Below are 18,351 nucleotides of genomic sequence, written 5' to 3'. Positions count from 1 at the left end.
AGGTTGAGTTTTTATTGACAGTGATCTAAGCCAGTGTTTCTCAACCTTGTCTACCTGAAGGTATGCTGGCTGAAGCATGCTGGCTGGGGAATTCCGGGAGTTGAAGTCCACACATCTTCAAGTGGCCAAGGTTGAAAAACACTGGTCTAAGCTAATCTTTGCAGCCTTGAAGATCCAAAATGCTTAGGAATTGTTTGTTATAATGGTAAGAGATCTTAATGGTAGATAGGTTAGGCTTCACAAGCAAAATATGTAATAAATTTCATGGCCCAGTAGATATGAATCCACATTCACCTGCACTGGTATCTTGGGGGTTTGCCCCCCTTAATTCATGGTAAGTTCTCTCTGGATCAGGACTTTAACATCTGGCTGAAGAAAGAACTCCACAACTCAAATTCAGGATTCCCTTAATCAAGATTATCTTCTCCCCAAAGGAAACAGTGACACAAATTTGTATTTGTTAACAAGGCAAAAGCTAGGTGGGCAGCCAGTATCAGGGAAATAGTAAAGGGCAAATTAAAGGTCCATCCTGCTCAGGCTAACACGCTGAGACTATGTGCTTCAGATCCTAGCAAGCCCTTTCAGTGGTTCACACAAATGCCCAAATCAGCTTTTTTGATGAACAAAGATTCCAGATTAGGTTGACATAGAGTCTGAAGTCACCCATGCGCTCCCCCAAAATATAGTTTGATTTTGACTTAACAAGTTGTGTGAATCAAGCTGTTATTATTTCAAAATCATGATTTTGACCTCCCACGGTTGAGAAACACTGGTTTAAACCATCTTCACTGATGAATAGGGTAAGTGATGGCTTACGCATGCCTCTCTTTTTTGGTTTTCCAATCGGTCCTGACTACTGGTGACTACAGGGCAAGTCCATGCAGTTTTCTAGGCAACATTTTTGGAAGTGGTTTGCCCTTGCCTCCTTCCAAGGGCTGAGAGAGAGGGACTGGCCCGAGGTCACCTAGTTGGCTTTGTGCCTAAGGCAAAACTAGACCTCAGGTTTCCCTGTTCTTGTTCATCACCTTCCTACCTAGATGTAAAGAATGAAACTAGATAAAGTGCCATCTGTATCTAAATCTATAAAGCTTAAGAGACCTCCTTTCCTAGCTAGTAGGAAAAATACCACATTTTAATAGTCAAGACTTTTTTTTTAAATGACACCATTGGCAATTAGTAGAAAAAGTACCCATTTATTCAAGGTATGACAAGTATATTTACAATATATTTTCCAGAACAAGGTCCTTATGTGATTTTTTAAGCAGCAATCAAGAATTACATTTCAATGGGGAAATCTTATTTGTTACAGAAGATATTATTTCCGTAAATGATTACATCATATGAATCTCAGACCTAGACATGCTTACTTGGAAATGAGCCTCGTGAACTGCAGCACAATGATTCCCAAGTAAACAAACATAAGATAGCCTTAAAGTTAAAGAATCATCCAGTCATCATCTTCTATCATAATACCAATGCTGTAAAAACTGATTTTCTATCTGCTAAGGGGTAGCATCTTAGAAGTTGCAAGTATTATACTTTGCTCCCTGGCTGCCTGAACATAAACGTACAGATGCAGCATGCTTTATCCGCATAGCATAGCAAACTAGTTTGAACCAAGTCAAGTTCTGTGGACCCTTCCTTTCTGCGGAAGAGCAGTGAAAGTGAAATATCCTATCCACTCTTACAACTTTCTATTGGTTCATAAGCAGCTTTACAGGGTTTTGTAGAGTGTTGCAAAACAAGTGAGTAGTACTTGATGCTCGCATTCTGCTCACTTAAAAACTTTGACAGTGCTTCTATTTTTTTAAAAAAAGGTGTTTTGAATTTTAATGTGAAACTCAGAAAAATAAAAGGATGCCTTCTAAACCAGGCAGTGTAAGAAGCAAATTGTCTTCGCTTTATTTTCTAGAGCACCATGGCGTCTTTACTATTTAACAAATGCCTCACCTACATTTAAGTAAACTAGACTAAGTCATCAGAATGTTACATGGGTATGATTAATTGAATGGTGGAGTCAGACAATATGTCTTGATGAGATGATGCCCAGGCATGACTAGAAGCAATGTCTTTCTCTGCTACCTTCACAATGTGGAAAAGAAGCAGAGATGGAAAGTAGATTTTTATCCTGATTCAGTAAGAATCCTTCTTACTTGGTAGTGTGTTGCAGAATCAAAGTCTCAAATGGAACTCCTCATTGTAAAAAGTAAGGAAGATAATTTGGCAGCCTGATCCTTCTGGAAAGAATCCTGAGGTTGCAATAACATCTGAAAAAACCCAATTTATAGCTCTAGGAATAATATGTGTGTTGCTCCAAATTTTAAGCATCTCTCCCATGGTACAAACTCCAACTGAAATGGTTTAAAATATGGGAGTGACTTAAAAACTCTCTTCTATAGCCAAAATATCAAATGGGAATTAGAGCGTATATAGCAAAGATGCCCAAGGTTTATTTCTTGAGCATGACCTATACAACGCAACAGGATTTCCTTTTTTAAAAGATGATTACAGCCAGAGCTTGCAACTTAAAACAACACCCCATTTTACCAGTGTTGTAGGTATAATTAGATTAGTTACATCTATTTTAAGACTGGAAACGACCAACCTCAGACCTGTCTAGAGAAAAAAAATCCTTTCTTGAGAAATACTTCTCCCAAGATGAAATCAAAGAAATGGGATAGGAGCACATCAAACATTCCGTCATGTAATATTCCAATCCTGAAACGGGATGTTCTGAAAGTTTTTAGAAGTGGCCCAACATCACAGCAGGCCCGCTGTGAGATCAAACTACTCCAGAACACAAGGACCATTTGTTTCAAAGTTGGAATGGCCTATTCTGAGATCACGATCGAACATTTTTCATAACTCCTCTAAAATAGGGAAACTCATGGAAAAATTCAAAAATGATTTTCACAGCTTCTCAAAACTGATTTGTCTCATCATAAAGATCATTTAAAGAAACACTTACTACATTTTTAAAGAAAAAAACAGTTCCTATCATCGGTTAGTAGTAGGCTAGTGTTTATTCACTCCGAGGTGATAATGTTTGTCTGGCTGTTTGAACCACTGAGATTTAAACAAACCAATAGCTTTGCATTAACATGCTGCTTCAACAAAAATAATGTTAGGATAAATTTAGGGTCAAGAACCACTGCAAAAAGTGGTAGAAAAGGAAGAATGTGATTTTTCCCGCTGTGTAAGTCATTCTCATTTCCTCTTTTGCCAGATCAGTAGAATGTCCATAAAGGTTCTGAATCTTGCCATTTGTAGCAATAGGAATTGTTTCTAATAGTCAAAGTAAAAACAAATTAATGTGCCACTTGATCAAGGCTACCAATATAATTTCCCGAGACTTCCCAGCAAACAATTGACTTAGTTATTTGTTTGATGGTTAGAAAAAGTTATTTACACAATAAGTTAGCTTTGTAACATGCTCCCTCAGAATAAGAATAGGATGCTTAAACTCAGTGCTTCAAATCTAGCTTCTGGATGTCTGACAGGTGCGTTACCAGTAAACAAAACATGATGCTTCATGCTTTAGGACTTTAGGCTGGCTACAACTAACTAAATCAGAAACAAGATTCAGGATCGAAATGCCCTTGCACAAGTTGGCTAGCTAGGCAAGTCCTGTTTCATAAACTGTGTGAACATCATGAAACAAAGCAACTCACTTCAGGAGCTAAACATTATGTGCACACAGTTTATTCAATGAGAAAAGGTTACTTCTTGTTTCCAATACTTACCAGTCATGTGGATAAAGGAGTGTAAAACGGGTTTCCCCATTCCCTGCCAAACCAAACATTTATCAAACCCAGGAATGGTTTAAGACTGAAGTTCAGTACAAAAAAAGTGGTTGTTTTTTGCATATTCCAAAGGTAAAGATACCATTAATGAAAATTTACATTTGGCTTTAAACATTTTTCTACAAAGATTTATTTCAGCATCTATTTACAGAGAGATTTATACAGCTGAAGCTGTGTGATGAAGTCTTCTGCTATTGTTAAAAATGAGAATCCATCTTAAACACCATGTGAGTCATGCTTAAGGAAGCTGTCTTGCTTTCAACAGAAGAAACATTTGGGAGATTTTTTTTTTCTTCCAAAGAGGGGAGGAAGTGGGAAATTTGGCAGGCAGGAAGAAAGAAGGGTCACACCTTACCAACTGACCCTTGATCACTCTATTACACCTTCAGACATAGGAGGTAAAAATTACAGGCACTGTTAATTCCATGGGAGGTTTGCTGCACTTAGCTTGTACTCCAAAAATACTAAGAAGTCTTGAATAGTTTTAATATTTCATGACTTTTTCTTCAGTTTAGTTCACAGCATTCCTGGTGCTCCAAGTCTTGGGTTGCAAATTTGCTTCCTTTTTTTTATATACTAAATATGTTTATTGTATACTATGGTGTAAATTGGAAACTTACTTCAAAGACCATTACAAACGTTGCCTTTGTATTCAACAAAATTGTTGTGCTGGACTGACTTATCTTCAGGAAGGCTTTATAAATAATATAAATTTAGAACCAGTCTTCAGGACCTTTGTCAATCATTATACCATGTTGTTGCTTTCTCCAGCTTTATCTACAAGCTGTGGGCAAAAAAGACAAAAAAGAAGGTGGGGTAGGGGTATGGAAAAGAAATGGTAATTTAATGCATTCATTAAGAATGAAACACATTGATGCTATTTCAACACTATTCAGGCACTGTTGCATTTTAAGTGAGTGACTGGGTGTAATCTTATTCAAATAATACTAACCAAGGCCTTATGTAATTTACACAGAAGTAAGACCATCTGCATTACAACCGCATTTAGGCATGGTATGTTTTTATGTTAACACAGAGCAACATGAAGATGCAACAGAATGAAAAAAATAAATAAGAAATAATGCAAGTATAAAAACTGTTAGCTCGATAACCCAAAGGGGGGAAAAAAAGAATATTGTTTTGAAAAATAATCAGCCATTCATGCATTAATAGACTGAAGATGATATTGTCAACTAACCATTACTGGGAATTGTCTCCTGAGCCTACGCAGGCTTTGAAGAAAACATCAACAATTAACTTTTCAAAAAGGATTTAACTCCATAAAATCCAATTTATAAATGATATTGATACAGAAGAGCAATAAGCAAGATGTCAAGCCAAATTATGAACAGACTTATTTAAGTAGATTTAATATGAGAAGAAAACCCACCTGTATTAACTAAGTTTTTGAACCCATCAGACATACTGCTGCATAGGAAACTAGAGGCAGCATGGGGGGGCTCAGTGACCGCTGTACCAAGACAAGCATGATGCACCAATCTCTGGCATGGCACACTGTTAGGCCAAGAAAGGGCAGCATGCTTCTCCTAGCCTAAACATAATTTCAGCCACATTCTGAAAACATGGTGCAATTCTATATATTTAGCAATTAGATTTTCTCAATTTATAATGCACCCAAACAGCTATAAGCAAATGCCAGCCATTGCATTCTTAATATTAGACATGTTCAGGAATGCAAAATTAAAAAAAAGAGAGAGAGAGAACAATCACAGGCACAAAGAAATACGTCAGCATCTGCAAGGACGACACCATGTTCTTTTACGCACACAGACCATTTTAAAGATATAGGTGGGCAATAGGTAGCCTTTGGCCTGCCAGATACCCATATTCCCTCCTGGCAACTCCCCCTACCACTGGATTTCTCTTCACCAATATGCTGCAACATCAACTTGCTATTATTTGACAAGCTGTCTGGAGCACATTTTAGGTGGGAAGATTGTCCACCCTTATTCTGTATCTCAAGAAACCATTATGGCCAAATAAGGGTGTGAGATGCTAGCAAAAGTAGCAGGTAAGCTGAGGAGATGGTTAAGTTCTCTCCTTCTAATTACCCTTGAACAACAGGACCATTATATGTGTTTGGTTTAATTTACTGCTCCCCACAGTCTTGGTGTATAAAATAGGAAAAATAATGTTCAGAATAAAATGGCATGTGGATTAACTATTGTGCCTTTTCTGTTGCTCAGCTGTTTCCCCAGCTGCCTCAAGCAACTTTTCTACAGTAAAACCCTTTCTGAATGTGTTAAAGCCTTCTTACATGCAGGCAGGGCATTCCGAAGATTGTTCTCAAACACTCTCTAAATGTTCCCCGTTATTGTGGGGAAAACAATACACCTTCCAACATACCACAAGCCCATTATGAGGAAGATCAATACTTAGCTGTCTTAGAGAAAAGTTTTTCTCTTACTGGCTCCTAACTGTCCTTCTCACTCATAGGCCCCCAATTAATTTAAAGAATGTTAGGTTGTCACCTCAAGTTGGACCTGGAAAATCATTACAGCCACTTCTCATTTAGGGACTACCTCAGTTAGCAACCACTTGCAAATACGACAGTAATAAATGGTAATAAAAAATTCATTTTCTGACCAATACGTGCATTTATGCCAAATTTTTGCATAAAAAACAACAAAAGTCTTCAGTGGGAAACTGATTAAGGTCTGGTCAGTTTCAGACTGCAGAGCAAGCCAGGGGTAGGGTTCTAATCAATTAATTAAAGTCACAGAGCTGAGCCTGTTAACATGGGGTTAGCACTTTTTAGGGAAGTGCTATGAGAAAAGGAGCTCAGGAAGAGATAGCTTGTTTAAGCAATCTCTCCACCCTGCGAGGGGGCAAAAAAAGGGGAAAAAAGGGTCAGGCACAGGACACTGTACAAGAGAACTTTATCTGAATGACATGGAAGCAACCAGTGATCTTTGCAGCGTCTGTGTCACATGTTTGCTTAGCGACCATTTTGCTTAACAAACAAGTAATTGGAACAGCATGCAGTCACTACATGAGGAGAGGGTGTAATACTTATTGCTAAGTTTAGGAAAAATAGTTTTTAAAAATATATTAAGCTTTATAAATGATAGGCACAGTTCTGTGAAAAAGTATTTGACTCTTTCAGATTTTTATCAGTGTCATTTGTTTACTCAGATTCCCTTTATATACCAGGAAGACCCACACGAAGCACCGACAACTATCAAGTGGCAAAAATGTGCAAACATTCAGAAAATTTTAAAGGAGGTGAGTAGTTTTTCACACAACTGTGGTTTATACTGACAAAGTGACTTGAGTAAATCTGATGGATGCTTTACATGTGACATGACAACCTATGGATATCAACGATGTAATATTAGAAACAAAGGACTAATCCATTTCTAGACCAAACCTGCTTTTAACCTTAACCGTGATTTGCTGGAGAAGCTGCAAGATAACTAAAAAAGAAAATGTGGGTGATTGCATGAAGATTGTCCTAATACAAATTCAAGTAGAGAAAGAAACTCAGGGGTACAATGATGTCCCCTTCTGACCAGAAACTTAGGGAGATGATGTCCAAAAAAAATCTGGAGAATATAAGGATAGGGAAGACTGGCCTATACTGACATAGAGTAATTTTGAATCCTGTTGATATTATGTTAGATTATACTACCTGCAAGCAAATATAAGCATTTGGTGACCCATATTTTGAATGCATCTCTCTGTTACGTGCCACTTATTGGTCCAGGTTCTTTTAATGGAATCCAAGAAACAGAAGAAAAACAAAACCTGCTATGAATTATGTGAAATTATTTAATACTTACTGAGCTTATACCAGGTAAATTCAACAGATATCCAAGAACTGGCACTCTTCTAATAAAACCGATCACCACAGGGAAAAAGCCCCTTTGAAGAAAAAATATGCCGCAGATTAGAAGGATTTTCCAAACTGGCTCTCTTTACACATTTCTAAGATGTAAAAAAATAAAACTACTCATTTTTTATATGAAGAAATATAGAATTCCTCACATGGCATGTATTCTCCCCATACAGAATGAACAAGAGACCATCTCCAAATCTTTACATATTTCAGGTAGTTAGCTGTACAGTAGTCCTCCCTTACCGACCACTCATTCAGTGACCATTCAAACTTACAATGGAAATGAAAATAGAGACAACCAGGCCTCAAAGTTGTAGCCATTATGGTGATTCACTTAACAACCACAACAGGAACTGATGTAAGTCAGTGTGGTCACGTGATGTTGCAGTTAACAACTGCACTGTTTAGCAGTTGTGATCAGTAAGTGAGGACTACCTGTACATACTTACATGCTTCCTGACTAGTTTTCCTGCTTCTCATAGAGAAATAAAAACATTTAAGTGACATGGACAGGACCACTACAAAATTAGATACAGCCACCTGCTAAGAAGAAGAAACTGCTGACTGTGGCTTTTGGGAGAAGTCTTCTTAAATGGTGTATGAAGACACCATAGTTGGGTGAACACTAATCATTCTGAGGCTCCACACACAATTTTTATAGATACAGATTTAGGGACATGTGACTGGGCTGGTTAACTACTAAGATGGACAGGGGACCTTACTTAACGTAACAGGCTCTGATGCTTGGTTCCAAAAATTGGAAGGCAGCACCCCCTGCAATTGGAGATCCATTGATCAAGTGCCTTTCCCTCTCCCTTGACATCACAGTGTGATACATTTAAGAGGATCCTGGATGGCAGGTAAATCTACTTCTATTAGTCCTGTTGCAGGTACCTAAATGTGAATTCTCTCCATTGCCACCTTACATGGAAAACTAGTATTCAGTACAGAAAATTGGAAACATTTAAAGGAAATGTGAACTCTCAGAAGATGATTGCAAAAGTAAGTTACTAAAACAAGCAATTCAAAATGATTCACAAGAAAATACGGATGCTGTAAAAAACAGAACAATAGAACCATTGCATAGGCAGTTGGGAAATGCTCCTTCTTCCCCCAGCTGTTTGGCTTTGGAAATCAATATGGTGCATGCGCTCCATGTGGGTATGTGGATGTGTCTGTGAATGTGAAAGAAAATCAGCCTGGGAACAGATGAGATGCTGCTGCAAGCATGGTACCATCCTGTGACCCTAGAGGGCTCATGGCTGGTCAACTATTAGCCAGTTCCTTCTTTACATTGAGATGATATCCCTGACTACAATTAAGGTAAGTTTTTTCAAAAGATATCATGAAAACAAACTCGGGTTAAGACAATCCTTCACAACAACTCCTGACAAAGGTTACACCACAAGCCAAAGAATGACATGCCTCAGAATGCCATGTAAGATAGGACTCAGAAGCAATAGCCAGTGGGGTGGTTCAGATTTTTTCTGTTAACTAAAGACTGGTAACTGGAACAGAAAATATAAACGGTAACCCAATAAATAATATAAGAGTTGCTAAAATGTTAGAAGGCTTATTTTCACTTCAGCATGGAGCTCACCATCCAAGTGGAACCTGTACTAGTACTCCTATATTTGCAGGCCTCTTAAGGTACTACAGATTACTGTTTACAGTATTTATTTATTTGTTGTAGCAATCTAACAGTGCTTCTCATAAAGGAAATTTTTACTGTTTTTATTATTAAACTGCTTGAGTTACAATATAGAATGGTAGGAATTTTTGAACCTAAGCAGCTCATTAATCATTTAATTACTTTTTAAACCTTTATGTGGTTATATTGTCTCTGGCAATTCAGATTTGTACTGTACAATTAATGAAGCTACTGTCATATGGCAAGTGACATCAATGAACCTACAAGGCCAAGAACAGTAAAAATTTAACCAAGTTAAGGAGTAACTTTAATAAAACATGCCCCAAGGTGAGCCTATACATCGTTATCCAACAAAGATTAAGGAATGAACAAATGCAAATGCTTTATTCCAATCAACCTGTATTGCAATGACTATGAAATTAGAAACTGATCCATACATGCTTGTTCATGTATCTGCAATCATGCATTAATCTGCAAGTGTGAATAAGTCATCACAAATCAAACACAACCAAAGTTATCTTCAGATAACTACACTAAAGATGAGCTGTGATTCAGATCCAAAACTGAAAACCCTACCCACAATCCATGCTAGCGTGCCTGTTGAGATCTCCTTAATTCAAATGTTTATTCTCCTGGGATCACACAACTACCATGAGGAGGTGCTGAGACTCACACTTACTCCAAAATACTTTTTAGCTTCAGAACCAAGGCAACAGCACATTCCTACTTTAAACATGCTGCATTTTTTAGACAGCATATTAAATAACAGTTAAGAAGATTTAAAGTTTAACATTAAAGCCAAAGAAACCAGAGGTGAAGTGTGGAGGCAGAAAAAAATGGAAGGAACAAGCTATTCTACAATGATGATTTGCCTGTCCATTTTCAAATTGAAACCTGGGGATTAGATGATGACTGAATTAATGCCATGTTCTTCAGTAGAGGCACCATTGCACAAATCATCTAGCAAATTCTAACTCTGGTCTCATTAAGAAACCATGATCTGAGTAGCTCTTAAGTTATACAAATAGCTGACCTCAATGTACAGACTTGTTGGTTCACAATCTGGGAATATGACACTGGGATACAGAATGAATTCAACCTAAATTCAGTCAAAAGCATCTTTTTGTTTGGGAGAAAGGCCTCCATTCATTTTAAGAGGTGGTGGAAATATAATTCAGCGCAAGAGACTGACTTATTTACATTTGTCTTTCTGGTGCAAACCTCACTTTCTTGATCTTCGCCAAGATCAATTATCAGCCCAGAGAGTAATCCACATTAACTAAGCTCCACATTAACCAGTGTTTAGTAACCAGTTTCAAACTGTGCTAAGGAAGGATGTGAACACAGCATGGGAACTTTTAGCCCAAATACAATAGGCAGAGAGATTTTCAAAAGAAAAATGAGCACACAAACTTGCAGCTTGTCACTAATCATTAAATAATCAGAAGTATTACATTCATACTGGTTTGAAGATGTATAGCTTTCAAATTGTTTGTCAACTTAGTGGCTAAACAGATTTCTATAGGACCTGGTTATTTGAGGGACTACCTACCTCTTGTAGTTTCTGCCTGTCCTACATGATTTGACCAGAGTTAGCATGGTCCATTGATTAAACAACATCCGTTGGTGGGACCCAGGAAGTGGCCCTTCTCCATCATGGTGCCTGTCCTTGGAATACCACTCCACGTGAGATTCGTATGGCCCTCACACTGGCCTTGCTTAAATAAGCCCTTAAAACCTGGCTCCATCCCCACACCTTGGGTTACAGTGGGTAGTAGGCCCCTTATGGGATGCTTTGATTGTTTCATTGATAGTTGATTATCTCCAGACTCTCTTTTGGACAACACATTCTGTATTTTTATTGTGTTTACTGTTGCATTTTGAAAGCCACCCAGAGTTATACACACTGGGGCAGCCTATAAGCCTAATAAATGAATAAATAATGCCGACTCCCTTTTCTGTAGTGAGTTGCATTCACCTGGGAATTATCTATCAGGATTCACATGCCAGCAGCGTAGAGAATTACTCCTTTTTTCTTGCATGTGTAGCCAATAGTCTACTAGGGGAGAAACAGACTGCTCTTGCCATGAAATGCAATACTGTAGTAGAAATAATTACTAGTAAAAAATGCTTGCCCCTTCCACATTTCTATCTATTTTTGTTTTTCCTTGCTCTAGAAGCTTCATCATCACTAGTGTCTAAATAGACTTCTCTAAATGGGATTCCAAGCACTACTCTTCACATATCTGAAATCGCCAGACAGTGTCTGTAAACCTCTCAGGCAGAATTCTGTAATTTCTCAGTGACTGTCAACCAAAAGCATACTGGAACCAAAATTAAAAGCTTGCAAGAAGACCTTACCTGAATAAGAGGAAAAAGCCATAAATTTCAAAGACCATTCCTATCAGAGGCCAGCCAATAAGGACTATAAATACACCACCTAAGAAGAAACCTGTGGCTTTCATTTTGTGTTTCTGGAAGAAGAATCTGAAGGTTCTTTCTAAACCAATCACGAAAGCCAGGCCAGCCACAAATAAAACCTGCAGGAATCAAAAAGAAAATGAAAACAAAAGTATTTGAATACCGGTCCCAACCTAGTAAATATTCATAGAGAAAATATTCAAATTCAGTATACATTTTCTCATCACATCTATACTACTAATTTGCTATTGGAGGAAACAGGAATATCTTAAAGGTACCTTTTACAAGGTTGGCACAACCAAGAAACACAAGTATTTGTGAAGGAACACAAATAATTTACAGTATAGGCACTTAGGAGTATTATTAACATGGTAGACCAGAGGGGGAAAAAGATGTCTGGATTTCAACAAGACCTTCAACTTAGGTTAAAACATTATAATTGTAAGCTGCCAAGGATTAAATATGGTAATAAATAGGGATGCATAAAACTTACCATTGTAAGAATAGAACCTTCCACCCCAGAAGGCAGGATTATTTTTTTTATACAACTAGTAATAAGTGTATCAATTAAGTAAACTGCCCAGAATTGCTTTTTAATGAGATGGGTGGTGACAAATTTGATATATCAGTAAAATAAATAAATAAAAAGTAATGGCTATCTCACTGGATGACATTTCCCACACTGCTGTATTTTAACATTCAGTTTTGTCTCCTCCCTCCAACAGAAGTCTAGATTAATACAACACACCGAACCTTAAACTTGGCAAAACACAATTCTTGTTCAACCAAAAGATTGTAACCAAACAAGTAAACCATATTAAAACTGAATATAACGGTCTGATTCTTCCACGTCCGAGTTTCTACAACTTGCTGAACCTCAAACTATCCCATCTCATGTTTTTGTCTAGTCTATTGTGTGAATTTGGCCAGAGGGGAGTTACATGGACTTACTTGCATCATCCAACTCAAGTCAAACATAGGCACCTTTAGAATCCTATTATTTTAACAGGACAATTAGAACAAATGCTTACATTTCTTCAGGTAAAATTAAATGAGCTTTCATATTGCTCCCTGCTTGTGTTGTGATGAGATTTCCAGAAAGCTACTGAAAAAAATAGTATTATTCATCTCTCCCATGGAGGACTGGTTACATTGTTCTGGGTTCTGTCCACCACATTCATGCCTCTAAAGCTGAGGTCCTCATGGAAAGAAGAGCCACTTCCTTGGGCTATTTTTTCACTCCACACAAATACAGTGATGGCAGTGCCAACCCCAAGAGCCAGACATTCCACCTAAGCTTTATTTATATAGCGGTAGTATAGGGTGATCCCTAATGCAACGTAAGTGATAGGCAAGATTCTACCCCAAGAATTTACAATCTAAGTATAGATCAGGGATACAGACAGAGAGATGGATGGGAACAAGTTCGTATATGTGTGTATGTATGTGTAGGTGTGTGTATGTATGTATGTACACACATATATACACACTTCAGAAATGGCTAGGCTCATTCGATGATCCTATAAGGCAGTGGTTGGGGGCAGTGAATGGGGTGAGGGGTGGAAGAGTCCTGTTGAGAAGGCTTCTGGTGGTTGTCACTTGGCTTCCTTCTCCCTTCAGGGGTACTTTCCACAGGGCAGTTAGTGGTAATGATAGTGGAACAAGGAGAGGTTAGACTTCTAACTAAATGTTAATGCTAGTGCTGCAACACAGGCTATTACTTAGCTTATCTCTGCTATAACAAATGTTGTCGTTGATATAGATTTATATTCTGCCTTTCCTTCAGGAGCTCAGAATGTTATATATAGCATTCTCTTTTGTCTCACAATCTACCTGTGAGGTACATTAGGGTGAGAGATAATGAATGGCCAATGCTTCTATAGCTGAAAGGGGATTTCAAAGTAGGTCTTCCCAGTTCTAGCCAGCACCTTAATCAGGACACAATACTGGATCCAGTGATTGCTTAATTGTAGTTTTCTATATCTATTCCTGGCTGTTCTATTGTATATTATCCTAAGAACTACTGCGATACAGGGATTAGAGTTGGTTAAGATTAAAGTGATATAAAAGTATTATAAATAATATACAAATAAATCAAGATAATCAATGAAGTGATAAAGCCTTGCAGAAATAACTGCAGCTTTTCAATGCATATGAGATTATAATCTATGAATTAAAGCCAAAAGTTTTATGGAAGAAACAGGTTTTCAGTGCATATGAGATTATAATCCATGAATTAAAACCAAAAGTTTTATGGAAGAAACAGGTTTTGAAAATGACTTGGAAGAAAGAAGACCAGTGTTGTGAGAGTTAATTCCAATGCTAACAGATAGTAAAGAAAAAAATATCATTAATGAGAAACTCATATTGTAGAGCTGGAGAAATAAGATCATAAATGGAGACGTGTCACTAAATTAAGGAAGAAATGGGATGGATAAGGAAGAGGAAGACCATTTGAGAACAAAAGATCTGCATTGTATTCAGAAGGTATAACAATCTGATGAGAAAAAAATGGGACAAGCTTTCTGGAAGATAGTCCTAAACTACTGAGGCACAAAATATGCTGCTATTATTTTTTCATGCTTTACTATGGAGAACCAAACAGCCAATTAATGGCCCAGCTGTCAATAAAAACATGCAAATGTATATAAGTTCAAAGTGATCCTATGATTCTCCAGTGAGCTTTGGACTAAGTGTAAATGTAACTAACTTAAAATGTCATTTTTCCCATAGTTATTCACCTCCTTTTCCAACCAACAATTTTGTATATTATCTGTATAAATCTGTATGCCCAGATCTGTACTCCATATAAATGTTACTCATGGAAAACCACTTACATTTCCAATAGCTAAAAGTGCTTTGTCAAAAAATAGGATCATTCCAAAGAAAAGGAAAAACACTCCAAAACCTGTAAGACCCATCCCAATTTCTGCAAGACAAAAAGAAGAGGAGTATTAATAACATGGAGCCTTAGCAAGAAAATAAGATATATCTTATATACATATTAAAACACAGTCATAACATTTGCCAAGGTCATTTTTAAACTGGCTCCAATTTTTTAGAAAAATGACACTTACCCTCTTTTGAGATAGAAACATGCTATTTTAAAAGGAGTTATAGTATAATATATAGTATAATATATTTTTGGTTTTGATTACTGCCCCATTTAGTTCAGCATTTTGTCTCTAGAAATAGCCAGTCATTCGTACACTGCTGAACTACAGATTCAGCTGTCACATTTGCAGCTGTAACTGTCCTTTCCCCTTGATTTTTTGGGCGTCTCCCATGACAGCCTCACCCACAAGGTTTCTAAAATATTTGGTAACTGTCTAAAGTAAACAAACTTCCAACCGTTTGTGGTGCTGAGATCCAGAATTCCCATTCAAAGCAGAATTTGTGAGGAAGTATTAAATTCAATTAACATGATCTCTTCTCCCTCAAGTTACTTATCAAACATTTATAAAAAAATGCAGTCCCTGCCAAATTCATTTCTCTAGTTATCTCAGCAGAAGTCTTCTCTGTTCGTGCACAGTCAACTAGAGATATATTGTTGAGCTCTAGAGTCAGCTGTCACTGTTCAAAGCAGTCATGCAACCCTTACAAAGGACATGGCTGCCTTAAAGAGATGTGCTTTGCACTAATGTATCTCTACAAAACATCTCTTTCAAAAACTTTGCAAAGGTCCAATAAGACTGATAGCCATAGGATATCCACAAATGTATATGTATAAGGCTGCTAAAGAAGGGAAGCTTTGTTTTTGTATTTAGTAAAGAAATGCAACTGGGTTCATTTTCTCTCCTCTGTGAACCTCATATAACTTGATTTTGAGGTATAGGAACTGTTAATTCTTCAGGAATATGGAAGTTATATTGTTTCAGCAAAATTCATCTGAATTTAAAATACTTATATTCCAGATACTTTTGGACAACATAAAATCCTCCAGGTTAGTTATTCTGCTTAGTTGACTTGTATAGCAATACATTGCTGAGAAGTATCTGGCTACTACTAGCTATACAGAAATCAGACTGTTCCATAACTCTGGAATAAAACATGGCATTTCTGCAAATCAACAGAGAAATAATATATATGCCTTAAGTAGCGTCTTACCCATGCAGCACTTAGTGCCTTTTTTGACACTATGTCAAAGAAATTCATATTGAGGACATAAAGAGGCATCAGGTTTCTGGCATTAACCCAATTGTAAAGGAAAGAAGGGAGTGAACAGCAGAGTTACTTCAGTATCTGGAATTAACTGCTCCATGGTGACAGTACAGAAGGATGGAGCTCCAAAGAGGGACAAGTATGGGGCATGACATTGCAATATAGATGATGATGCCTCAAACATAGATTAAAAAGACAGCCTAAAGTTTCCTAAGCATGCAATGGATTTCTGTATAATTTGTTGTTTTTCTTTGAAGTTGTAATAAATTTGGCACTAGATCGATTTTCACAATTATGAATTTGCTTCTTTAAGTATGTTCCGTGACATTGCATAACATTCACATTTACATTACTTGAGTAAGCATGCTAAACGTTTTCTTGTGCAACTTTTATGAGTAATAATGGGATCATTTTATTTTATAAGACTTAACCAAGGCAGCACTAATTTATCCAACTGAGATCTGAGTTATCATACACCAAACATAAAAGGATGCATCTATGAACTGCTTATCATAAAAGTATTAATTCTACGAGCATTTACTCAAGTACAGCCAAAAAATTCAGCAGAACTTACTCCTGTGTCAACGTAAACATCGCTGGGAAGCTCACAAGGACAGGTGTGAGATAAATCTATTTCACTGCTACTTCCCAGGAATTGTTATTTAAGGAATCCTAGTTATCATTTAGGATGTAGTATACAGTCATCAAGACAATTGGCCATTGATAGCTCAAGCTGCCACATATTGGTCCAGCTCTCTTTTAATACTATCAGTTTAGACATTATAACATTTCTGGAATCAGAAATCTGTTTTTCCCCTATTAAAGTCTCCATAGCACCAAATATATAAATGTGTAATAAATGATAGCCTGTGCCTTAAAGCAGTTCTGTGTTTAAACACTTCAGTTCAGGTTAGAAGGAACTTCACATGGGCAAAATAATTGGTTGGCAGAGGTGGGAAATTGCTTCCTTTACACTTAGCCAAAGAATTTAGCACTACATCCCTCCTCTGCTAACCCCCAGAAGGCTAAATGCAAACATTTTAATGGATTTTAAAACAAGGTTGCATGTACCCACATCATGCAACTTTTGAATTATACTGAAAATTTCATGTACTTCACAAACATTGATATGCAGACTATTTTCCAATAGAAAAGAATATACGTACGTAGCTCAGGGTTGAACTGTGGAGTCCTTGGTGATCTCTGAGCTTGGTTGTTTGCTTGCAGACATTTCATCACCCAACTAGATAACATCATCAGTGCTAGTGAGTGTGGGGTTTTCTCCCTGATTATATACAGTAGCTTGTCCTGCCAGTGTTGGTGGGGATGTGGCTTTCTCTTTGGTAGTTCCTTGATTAGGGTATATAAACAGGGAGAAAACCCCACACTCATTAGCACTGATGTTACCTAGTTGGGTGATGAAATGTCGGCAAGCAAACAACCAAGCTCAGAGATCACCAAGGACTCTGCAGATTATTTTGAACATATGGCAAGAGTACACTTACTATCTTAAAAAATAATAATGTTCATTTTCCTGCAAGCTCAGCTTGGATGACTTTATGCCAGCCTTCCTTCCTTAATCCAGAGCCTTCCAAATGAATTGGGCTTCACATCCCAAATCCACCTATTAAAATCCAATACAGCTGGAGGGCCCGAGGGCGGAGAACAGTGTCTTAAGCACTCAGCAATTAGGGCACGTCTGATGCTTCATATAAAAGCCACCATCTCCACTTTTTATAACAGGACAATGGTACAGTAACGGTGGTAGGAATAATACTACCACGTGGGAGGTTGTGAAACAGTCACCCACCCCAAAATAACAACTGCAGTATTAGCAAATGATAATAATGTTTTTAAAAAAATATCCTCAAGCCGAACTCCACTCTTGTTGACTGCACGGTGGCAACCGTGCAGCTTTTTTCGTTACTGCCGCCTTCTAGGATTTATTTTCCAGCTTCCAGACGGGGGCTTCCTGGAGGTCTCCCATTCCAAGCCCGACCCGGGTGCTGCTAAAATCAGTAACACTAACACTAATAACAATCATCATCACCGTAGGAGAGCAATAAGGGGCTTGTGAAGTAGAGCGGCAAGGACAAAACTAAGAAGGAAGGCGCCAACGGTGATGGGAATGCTAACAATCGTTATTACAGAAGCATCAGGAGCAGCAGCAGCAGCATTTGGCCCCCGCCTCCCCTCCCCCAATTCACCCACTCTGCGTATCCGTGAGGGAAATCATGATGTCGGTGGGAGCCGCGCCAGCCGGACAAAGAACCGAGGAGAAGCCGGAGCCGCCTCAGGAGCGCCAGGAGTAGTCGCCACGTCCTCCGGAAACACGCAGCCCCCTGATTACCCGGCTTCGGCTGCCGACCCGCCTCCGCCTCCTCCTGCCGCCGAGGCTGCCGCTGCCCGCCACGAACCAAAACGGCATCCCATTGGGGCGACAGCGACGAGCCAAT

At 38.1% G+C, this 18,351-nt stretch overlaps 1 protein-coding gene across 1 annotated transcript; it reads right to left on the bottom strand.

The window, feature by feature from the left end:
• Positions 1-1,179: 1,179 nt before the first annotated feature.
• On the bottom strand, positions 1,180-18,323 carry GOLT1B (golgi transport 1B). Its single transcript, XM_007420927.4, has 5 exons — positions 18,107-18,323; positions 14,572-14,663; positions 11,675-11,853; positions 7,607-7,688; positions 1,180-4,587 (listed from the first exon to the last, which is right to left on the bottom strand). The coding sequence occupies exons 1-5, from the start codon at positions 18,129-18,131 to the stop codon at positions 4,549-4,551; spliced, it is 417 nt and encodes a 138-aa protein (XP_007420989.1). The 5' UTR covers positions 18,132-18,323; the 3' UTR covers positions 1,180-4,548.
• Between the last annotated feature and the right edge of the window lie 28 nt (positions 18,324-18,351).

Source organism: Python bivittatus, unplaced genomic scaffold (genome assembly GCF_059951505.1).
Source record: "Python bivittatus isolate LINGU-HERP-01145 unplaced genomic scaffold, Pbiv_v1 ctg000330_np1212, whole genome shotgun sequence".
In the NCBI taxonomy this organism is placed as follows: Eukaryota; Metazoa; Chordata; class Lepidosauria; order Squamata; family Pythonidae; genus Python; species Python bivittatus.
Note: the sequence above shows the minus strand (reverse complement) of the source record. Positions and strands in the feature narration are given on the sequence as shown.

Coding starts and splice junctions, on each gene's coding strand:
- GOLT1B (XM_007420927.4), bottom strand. CDS start 18,131: ATGATTTCCCTCACGGATACGCAGA. Junction 14,664..18,106: donor TTCCCTCACGGATACGCAGA/GTGGGTGAATTG, acceptor TTTGTCTTGCAG/AAATTGGGATGGGTCTTACA. Junction 7,689..11,674: donor GGCTTTTTCCTCTTATTCAG/GTAAGGTCTTCT, acceptor TTTTCTTCAAAG/GGGCTTTTTCCCTGTGGTGA.